This window comes from Ictalurus punctatus, chromosome 12 (assembly GCF_001660625.3).
Source record: "Ictalurus punctatus breed USDA103 chromosome 12, Coco_2.0, whole genome shotgun sequence".
Classification (NCBI taxonomy): domain Eukaryota; kingdom Metazoa; phylum Chordata; class Actinopteri; order Siluriformes; family Ictaluridae; genus Ictalurus; species Ictalurus punctatus.
The window spans coordinates 24647192-24658042 of NC_030427.2; the positions used below are offsets into that span (position 1 = coordinate 24647192).

Consider the following 10851-nt stretch of genomic DNA (forward strand, 5'->3'; position numbering starts at 1 on the left):
TCATGTTCCAACTGGTAAGGCACTGAATCCAGGATCTGGTACAGTTATAAAAGAAATACTTTTTTAAAAATGTTGTAATGTTTCAACCAATTGTTTTCATGATTAAAACCTGGCAAAGTGGTGTCAACGGCTTAACAGCCTGGGCTGTAATTCTTATCTCTGGCCTTGGCTTTGCGCAGCTGCTTGAATTTCACGGACCAGTTACATTACAGCGTTTAGGGAATAAGGTTTCACAAGTACTAGCCATGATTTCTTATATACAGTTTCACAGGTTAACCCATTTTACTTTTTACTCCATTCTGGTTTAAGGCTGAGTGAAGACTTAAACACTTAAATAACGTAGTACGATTGGTGATCAAAAATGTCTTCAAATCAAAGCAAATCTTACATAAATAAGTGTGCATGAAAGTCTGCAAAGCTTACACAAAGATGGATTTTGCATAGTTTTTTTTTCTACCATTATAACCGTTACAAAATTCTTAGTATGCATACGTAAACAGCATGCATAATAAATATGCATACTGAAAAAATTAAGTATGAAAGAATTAAGCCAGAACATATTATTATTTGCATATTTTCTTATTAAGTATATTTTAAGTATGCATTCTTACAGACTTTCACTCTTTCCTACCAGGAGTGTATACGAGTATTCAAATGCTCTGTTCATTTGTGGTGCCATGACCAAATGTGACTTCTTTCTATAAAAAAATAAAATCATGTAGTGCCTTTTAATATGCAAATGCTCGTGACGCTTCATTTACTATACAAATTAGCCCATGCCGTCACCTGACGACTTCTCAAGCATGTATTTGCGATTTCCCCCTGAAAATAGTTGGCGAAACTGTTTAGAGGTGTGCATGAGGATTAATAAAGTCTCAGCATTGGGAGAGAGCATGCTGTCAGATATGAACCTTGTGGGTGAAAGAGAAATGCATTCACAATAATGTTTTGAAATGATACATTGAATTAAATTTTATTTATATAGCACTTTTAAAGACAGACAGACATTAACACAAAGCAGCTTTACACATATCCGGATATAGCTATAGATTTGATCCTTAATGAGCAAGCCCGAGGTGGTGGTGGTGATGAAGGAAAAACTCCCTGAGACCACATGAGGGAGAAACCTTGAGAGGGACCAGACTCAACAGGGAACCCATCCTCTTCTGTGTGACACCGGGTACATTTACATTTATTCATTCAGCAGGCGCTTTTATCCAAAGCGACTTACAAATGAGAAAATACAAGCAAAGCGATATATCAAGCAGAGAACAATACAAGTAGCACTGCCATACAGGATCTGTTAATTGAGTTCCAGAAGAAGCAAAGTGCACAGAGTCGAGGTGTAATTGCCAGAGTAATTTAGCAAGAATATAAATCATTCATATTCTTACAAATGTGTACTATTGAGTCTTGTAGTGCGAAGTGTATTGGAAAGATGTTCAGTATAAGCTTCAAAAAATAGCAAGCTACAATGGAAACAAATCAGGTCAAGTTTGCAAAGCCTGCTTTATTTTCTGTTATCATCAACCGGTTTAGAAAATATAACCTGTAAATATGTCAGATTTTATCATATATTGACTATGATTACATATTTGTTTATATATCCCACATAATTAAACTGTTATTCATCGACTCTAACATCTCTGCTCTCTCTCTCTCTCTCTCTCTGAGCCACCTACAGGTGGGATGTTTAATTTCAGTGGGAAGGTCATGCTTGATTACATGAAATACAAGTTCACTGACTAATTGTCAAATATTACAATTGTATTGATACTGAGTATCAATAGCTGTTAACTAATTAACATCATTTCGGAATATTTTGATCTCATTACAGCACAGTGAAATTCTTTTCTTCACATATCCCAGCATGTTAGGAAGTTGGGGTCAGAGCGCAGGGTCAGCCATGATACAGCGCCCCTGGAGCAGAGAGGGTTAAAGGCCTTGCTCAAGGGCCCAACAGTGGTAGCTTGACAGTGCTGGGGTTTGAACCACCGACCTTCCGATCATTAACCCAGAGCATTAAACGCCAAGCCACCACTACCCACTTTATCTTAATAAAAACATTTTAAAAATTAAATTTAAAAAAAAATATTGAAGTGGTCATTACATTTGGATTTAAGGTGAAAATCTCAGGTCTGACATCTGCAGGTAAAGAAGTAAGGAATAAAACATGACTGGTTCTACGGTTCCAGGAAAATAATGAATAAATATACATTAATAAATAATGAACAAGGAGGTTGGTGTGATTGTTCCACCCCAATGTTGATTATTTCCCTGTAACAATACATCCCAAAGTGTTTCATTCCTCTTGTGCCACATCAATTTCCTAAGGATTATGAATTATATTAAAGAACACATTATACCTTCTTTTTTAATCTGTTTTAGTGATGCTTAAAGTGGAATGTTTGTGAAAAGCATTCCTTTAATCACTTGCATTATAACAGCTATAAATCAGTCATTCCCTGACCAGCCTCACTTTTTCCAGTCATTATAGAACAATAACCCAGCCCAACAGATTGTAGTTGGACTATATGAAAAAAAGAAAGAAAGAAAGGGGGGGGGGGGGGGGGGGGGACCCTCCATCCTTAAGACATCCTCCTGGTGGAAAACTTACAGCATTTAAAAAAAACCCAAGCAAGTATGCACAGTTTTTGTAAAATAAATAAGTATGCATACTTTATTCCATGTTAGGAATAAAGTGTGCATAGTAAGAAATAGTAACCTAGTACGCATACTTTAAAAAAAATAAATAAATAAACACGAATATTACTGTTCATAAAAGTATGCAAAATGATTCAGTATGTTATGATTATGCAAGGATTTGTTCTGCATAATGTTTTTTGTACACTCTTTTTAAGTAAGCTCCTCCAAATATAGCGACGTTTGCTTGATTTTGCGTTAATTTCTGTGATCACGAAATGGTGAAATCCACGAGGCACTGAAAAGCCACACAGTACCCCTACAGTATGTTGTTAACGGGAAACCGAAAAGGCTGTCCTGAAGACGGAAAACTTACAGCTTTACCTCCGACGCTGAAGACTCCTTCTATAATCGTCCAGAAAACTCCACCATATCAACAATTTCACGAGGCTTTTAATTCTGATCATGTTGGAATCCCTGTGGAAATTATTACTACAGAAAAGAATGAGCACATTAATATAATCCTCGTTATAGAAAGTTGCTCAACACTTTCTGATCGGTCAGATTAACAAGTTTATCAGCACTGTGGTATAATGGACAACTGATTAGATGTAAATAATGTCTCAGTAAGGCTTAAATAAATTAGATTCATTTAGTTTATTAAGTTTTTAATGTATTGTGTGTGTATGTATATATATACACATACATACACACACACACACACAAAAACAAAAAACAACAACAACAACAACAACATGAGAATAGTAATCAGGCAAATTTATAACCGTTAATGATGGAACACAATGATGTTCCCAGTGGACGTAGTCCTCTAGACATGCTAGATCATCAGTGTGTGATTAAGCCTAGGACTAAGTGCAGTAAATAACAACTGAGATAAAAGAGGTAGCGTGACTCGCTCAACTGGAGCAAGTGCACCCCCCCCAGAAAAAAAAAGTGTGTTAGAATTTAAAACAGGTTTAAATCCACTTAAATCTTTGTTGCAATATCTCCGTGAATTTTAAGAACGCTACAAAACCGGTAAAATCAATCAAACAGCCAGATTGTGATGAAACACTTCTGCATTATATTCTGATCAAGCTGAGGGGAAAAATCGTAAAACCCAACATTCTGTCTTGCTAAAAAAACATCACTCAAGCATGTCTAGACTTCTTCCTAGACTCCAAACTCAGCTGGTAAAGCTGCAGTAGATTCCCCAGTGATCGCTGGTGTAGCTTCCACAGTCCAGCTTCTCCATTCCGACCAGTGCCATGTGCTCCGGACGCACTTTTACCTCCGTTTTGGCAGGTCTCAGGTAGATACGGTCGAAGCGACACCTGCTGATGTACGGCACATCTTTGTTGCTGTTCATTTTAGTGTCCCATGTGTATCTGCAATGCTCCTGTTTGCCGAGCTCCTCCCACACGTCGATCACGCCAGGAGGCAGTCCACCCACTAGTGCTACCTATACACACACACACACACAATAAATACAATATATATCAGATGTGACACTACTGTACTGTGATAATAAAATTAACAGTTATTTAATGGTGCAATACTATATGTATGAAATATAACACTTCTGCGAGTGTTGTTAAGGGAAAATAATCAACGACGGGGTGCTGTGATGCCAAAACACAAAAGAAATTACTTCAAAAGGAGTATGCCTCTGGGTCTGTACTCAAAAGAAAAGAAAAAAAAACCTCAAATGTTTTTGTAATATCACATGCCTTCTAGTAGCTATTCCTCAAACAGCCTCTTTTTTATGCTATACTTTCATGCATACTTTTTTTGGTAAGAGGGAGTATGTATACTTTAAAAAAATAAATAAATAAAAAGTATTCTATAGCATACATACTTAAAATCAGGGCCATTTCTAGGCGGTTGCTTAAAGCACCACCGGTTTGGGGGTGTCAGTGAGCGCCCCAATGCCCCCACCCAACTCACTCACCCACAAGAAAGAGAGCACCAGGTGCGTAACCTGGCTATAGTCCCAAAGATTTCTCTCACATAGGGTGCCAAAATGGCCAGAAATGACCCTGCTTAAAAGGAAATGTTATGAATAAGTATGCATACTTTATTAAAAAATAATAATAATACAAATTAAAAGCTGTGTAAAATAATCATGAAATATACAAGTGTGCATAAAAGTATGCGGAATGATGCAGTACGGAACGACTACGCAAGGACTGCATTACTGCATTACATTACGTAATTCTGCATAATGCGTTTCACTCTTTTTAAGTACGCATGAAATTAAGGGTGGGGGTTGGGGCTCTCTCTCTCTCTTTTTTTTTATTAATTAAAGAGACCCAGAATTTTTTACCTACAAAAGGTTTTCAGGGTCTGTATAGAAGAACAGTTTGAAATGCTGAAAGGCTTCACCTGAACCACTGAGCAAAAGTAAAGAAACAATACTTCAACGATCGTTTGTTCGTAAGAGCAATAAACGGATGAATCGGTTAATTCGCGTTTGGCCAAAACAGACAGACGATGTCCTGCCCTGCTCCTGAAATTACCTCAGAATCTCGAAGATTGGTGTCACCTCCAAAAATGACCGTGGTGTTATCAGGCTCCTCAGTGATGTTCTGCAACACCACCTTCAGCTGCTTCATCCTCTCTGCAGCCTGATCTTTACAACTCTCCAAGTGTGAGGTCATCAAACAGAACTCCTGACCTAAAAAACTTACCTGCGAATGACAAGTGAGTTCACGCATCTCTTACGCCCAACTGTTTACGACAGGAATGCCGTGGTCGGTCACTAACTTTGGCACGCAACAGATTTCTGATCATCTGCGTTGTTGGGTAAGGAATTATTTCACTACTTTGCAGTTTTACTCTGGATTTCTTCAGCATCAGGGCAGTGAAGTATCCGTCCTCATTTCCTTTAATGTGAATAAAACGAATGATGAGGAAAAAAAATCCTTCAGTTGTCTCGCATCGGGAAACCGTACTGCATTAGTTACCTTCAACTATCTGGTAGCTGACGGCACGCTTCTTAAGATACTGAAGATATTGAGGGACGAGTTCTTGGAGGAATACAACGTCTGGTGTGTATCTGTGACAAAAGATACAAAATACATCGACATGCTTTGTGAACCGTTTTTCTTAAACCAAAACTCTACCCTGAAAGGACTGTTTTTATATGTTAGAAAACAGATTTCTGATGCATGTAGTGGTTCTGGTGCTTATTCGTGTTCATTGTCCCTGTGAGAAGTTATCGTTTATCTACAATATGTCGAGTTTGATGGTGCTGAGGATAAATTCAGGATGAAATTGGAAGCTGATCTGTCTGAGCAGAGAGTACAGAAAATGAGGCGAGAGAGCTGGATAGACTAAGGAACTAAAGCGCAGCTGCATCACGTTCTTTAGAGATGAAGTAAGAGCTCGATCTCACTTGGAGCCACGGTCAGCAGTTCGTCAAATGGCATTGTGGTGAAAGTATTCAAACTACAAGTAAACTTTGGAATTCTTCTGCATCACTGAAGATCACATATTGATTAGAAATACCGATATTCCGAGTCACTCAGGGTGAATTGTTCCTTTAACAAACTATAATATACTGATCAGCGCTATGCACTCAATAGCAAGCTTATGGTTCACTCACAGTGCCAGATAAGAGCACAGGCCTCTGGCTCGTTCCGCCAGGTTCAGCGTGTCCAAGCCATCCACGTTCCAGGAGATGAGCGAGAGCTTGCCGTCACCTTCGTCCTCCGAACTGCGTTTTGAATTCGAGCAAGCAGGCTCGTCCTCGGTCAAGTCGATACTAGGGTTTCAAAAGAAATGAGTCAGTGTCCTTCCAAAACAATTACAAATAAGAAATAAAACACACGACAGTATGAGAGGTCGACCGATTGATCGGTTTTCAGATTAATCGGCAGCGATAACCATCGTCCGATGCGGGAGAGGCTGAGAAGGGTCCGCTGTCGTTATACAGTACGAGAGCGGCCTCTAGAGGCGAAATAAAAACTATCACTGACCAATTTTGTTGTGTTACTTTAAGTGTTTATTATTATTATTATTATTATTATCATCATCATCATCGCGATTTGGTAAGAAATTACAACATTTAATTTATTAATTGATGACACGATGCAGATATTAACGGTTTATAGTTAGATTTCATTTGGTTGTCAAGTGTCCATGCCACAAGTTAGTTCCAATTTCTCTCTCTCTCTCTCTCTCTCTCTCTTTATTATTAGTCTTGCATTATACATGGACTGTCTGCTGTACAAATCCATGTGTATGAGCTGTTACTATAGAAACAGTAAGGTATTATAAAGATCACGTCAATATTAACCTGTCGTGAAGTTTACAGCTGGAACTGCTGTCCCAGCTGTGCTGTTACCCAAAAATAACGCATACCTACTGGACAGTCAGATTCGAGAATTCAACTGTGCTGTGGTATACAGGAGTATCTCAAAAAATTTAATATTGTGGAAGTTATTTTTTTCTGTATTTAAATTCAAAAAGTGTAACTTTCATATATTCTAGATTCATTTGACACAAAGTGCAATATTTCAAGCCTTTTTTGTTTGTTTGTTTTAATCTCGATGATTACGGCATACAGCTCATGGAAGTCAAAAAATCCAGTATCTCAAAAATATTAGAATAAAGAATTTATAATACAGAAATCTACCTGAGAAGAGCTCTAATCAGATACTTAACTCTAAACACCTGTAAAGGTTTCCTGAGGCTTTAATCTCTCAGTCTGGTTCAGTACACAACCACAATCATAGGGAAGATGAAAGTAAATTTTGCATTTCATTTGGAAATCAAGGTCCCAGAGTCTGCTTGAAGTCCAGTGTGAAGTTTCCACAGTCAGTGATGATTTGGGTTGCCATGTCATCTGCTGGTGTTGGTCCGCTGTGTTTTCTCAAGTCGAGAGTTGATGCAGCGTCTACCAGGAGATTTTAGAGAACTTCATGCTTCCATCTGCTGACGAGCTTTATGGAGATGCTGATTTCCTTTTCCAGCAGGACTCGGCACCTGCCCAGTGCCAAAACTACTAGTAAATGCTTTACTGTCCATGGTATTACTGTGCTTGATTGGCCAGCCGACTCGCACGACCTGAACCCCATAGAGAATCTATGAGAGACACCAGACCCAACAATACAGACGAGCTGAAGGCCGCTATCAAAGCATCCTGGACTTCCAGAAAACCTCAGCAGTGCCACAGGCTGATCGCCTCCATGGCACGCCGCATTGATGCAGTAATACATGCAAAAGGATTAAAGCCCAAACCAAGTATTGAGTGCATAAATTAACATACTTTCCAGAAGGTCTACATTTCTGCATTATAAATTCTTTATTCTAATATTTTGAGATACTGGATTTTTGATTTCCATGAGCTGTAATCCGTAATCAAGATTAAAACACAAAAAAGGCTTGAAATATTTCACTTTGTGTAATGCACCTGGAATATATGAAAGTTCCACTTTTTTAATTCAATTACTGGGAGAAAAATGAACTTTTCCACGATATTCTAGTTTTCTGAGATGCACCTGTATATGGATTTAAAATGGACAAAATTGGACTACTTGACCTTCTCATAAGCTAGATATTATGAAGCCTTAACATGAGAGGCCATTGTAACTGCACTAGCAAAAACAATGTCCCCCTGTGACGTCAGTGTGGCACACAACTACTAACTGCTCCCAGGAGTACAGGAAACACAACACATCAGGAATACTTCAGTGTAAACACTAATATGTGTTTCAGTGTGGACTGAACAGATCATTATACCAATCTGCTGGTTTGGAGTTCATCTTCCTTTTTGTCTCTGGAGCATCTAGATCAGTCTCCTTTCTCTTACTCGAAGGTCTATCATCATTTTTCTCCTCTGGGTCCTCGACTTCAAAAACCGACTCCATATCCGCTTCAAAGAATGAATTCAAGGCTCTCTAAATAAATAAATAAATAAGAAATCAATAAAAACATGAAAATTAAATGATATTTTACTAATAGTAGGCCTATAGTAGTAACACAAGGCTTAATCTCAAATGGCTTCCTCTTGGGAAAAGAGTGCACTGACTAGTGTTCAGGAGTAATTACTTCGCACACTATATAGTACACTACATTAGGGATTAGGGAGCGATTTGATATTAAACCTAAAATTGAGCCAAACCTCCATGTCCCAGTCGTTTTCAGCGAGGTAACACTGAGCCACAGCGCTGTCCGACCCGGTGACGGTTGCAAACTGCTCACAGAGCCGGGACCGCGTTTCCTCTAACCCCTCCATTACCTCTTTATCTGATATCGCAGAGCTGTTTGTCATCTAATTACTCAGGCAGCTGTAGAGACATGGCGCGCTCGTTCAACTCGGTGTAAGTGGAATAACATTCCGGGTGGAACACCGCTGCTTGTTTAAAACGTTCCGCACACAAAAACAGTCCTCCTGTTATTTCACATGTAGGTAAATAACCCGAGAGCCGTGATTTTCCTGCCTTCGAGTCGTAATTACGAGCTGAACGCCACAGCAATGTCTTAACTACGGGCTGTGGTCTTTTTTTTTATGTATCATCAATTGTTTATATATATATATATATATATATATATATATATATATATATATATATATATATATATATAGCTAAATAATTCAAACAGGACATCCAGGATCAAGACAAATCAAAGAAATTGCATAAAATATATGTACATTATAGTTACATAATCCATCCACTTTATTAGGAACACCTGTACACTTCTGTTCTCATACATGCAGTAATCCAATCAGCCAATCACATGGCAGCAACACAATGCATAAAGTCATGCAGATACAGGTCAAGAGCTTCAGTTAATATTCATGTCGATGATCAGAATCTGCATCTTTAAGCCGATTTCTGATGGTGAGGCATCTGACACACCTGAGCGGTAGATCAAGTGATATTTCTTACTCTTACTGAGTGTATAAAGACGAAATCGTGTTCTCTATCAGTCTGTAGTAGCAGACATTCTGACATCGAACTTAAAACATCGAAGTTAAACATAAAACATCTCTTCCTCTGAAATGTGAGAACATACACAAGTTCCAGCAAAAATGAGTAAAACCCAACCAATGTTTCTCAAACGATGGATTGTTGGAACAGGTAATAGTGCGTGAAAACACACAGCCGAAAACACGCCAGTAAATCATGTTTGCTGATAACGAGCTGCTAGTATAGAGCAAGACAATAAGGGACTTGTACGTTCTAGTGTGCATTTAACTGGACGTACACAAGACTTGTACAGGATGAGTCATCAACAACAACAACAAAATATATATATATATATATATATATATATATATATATATATATATATATATATATATATATATATATATATATATATATTAGGATTTTCCAGGAAGTGACAAATTGTAAAATTTAATTGCAAAGATGTTCAAAACTATTGATTGTGTTTTGTTTATTTATTTATTTTTATTAATTAACAGGGCGCACAGCTACAGTGCGTTAGTGCGTTGGTCGTTAGCACGTTCGCCTCACACCTCCAGGGCTGGGGGCTTGATTCCCACCGGGCCCAGTGTGTGTGGAGTTTGCATGTTCTGTCCGTATTGCGGGGGTTTCCTCCGGGTTCTCCGGTTTCCTCCCCCAGTCCAAAGACATGCATGGTAGGCTGATTAGCATGTCCAAAGTGTCCGTAGTGAATGAATGGGTGTGTGATTGTGCCCTGCGATGGATTGGCACCCTGTCCAGGGTGTACCCTGCCTTGTGCCCCATACTCCCTGGGGTAGGCTCCAGATTCCCCGCGACCCTGTAGGATAAGCAGTACAGAAAATGGATGGATGGAAGGAACACCGGTTAATTAACAGGTACAAAAGCTCTGAAAGACCCATTTTTGCTCCCAGGGCACTTTAAAGTAAGAACTGATTATCATTACTAACTGGAAGTGTTGAGATTTATTTAAAGTACTTGCCTCTTTGAGTATTTTCAAATATGAAATATGATACGATTTGTAAAAATGAAACTAATTTGAAAATAACATCATAAAATATACATGTAGTGTTGTATACGTACATACTGTTTAAAAATGTATATTTTAAATACATATTTCGACATTTTTATACCGAAGATCCGATATTCAGGGCAACGTTTCAGCAAATCCTACGGCTAAACTACAAATAGCTCAAATCCAAAGAAATAGTGCACTGTCTAAGCGCGAGAAACCCCATTAAAATGTACTGAACGTAGTGATCCTATGTAGGGA

At 38.4% G+C, this 10851-nt stretch overlaps 1 protein-coding gene across 1 annotated transcript; it reads right to left on the reverse strand.

Moving 5' to 3' along the window:
* Positions 1-3281: 3281 nt before the first annotated feature.
* On the reverse strand, positions 3282-8994 carry tdp2b (tyrosyl-DNA phosphodiesterase 2b). Its single transcript, XM_017482532.3, has 7 exons — positions 8771-8994; positions 8389-8546; positions 6251-6409; positions 5610-5701; positions 5410-5528; positions 5163-5333; positions 3282-4105 (listed from the first exon to the last, which is right to left on the reverse strand). The coding sequence occupies exons 1-7, from the start codon at positions 8918-8920 to the stop codon at positions 3830-3832; spliced, it is 1125 nt and encodes a 374-aa protein (XP_017338021.1). The 5' UTR covers positions 8921-8994; the 3' UTR covers positions 3282-3829.
* Positions 8995-10851: the final 1857 nt, after the last annotated feature.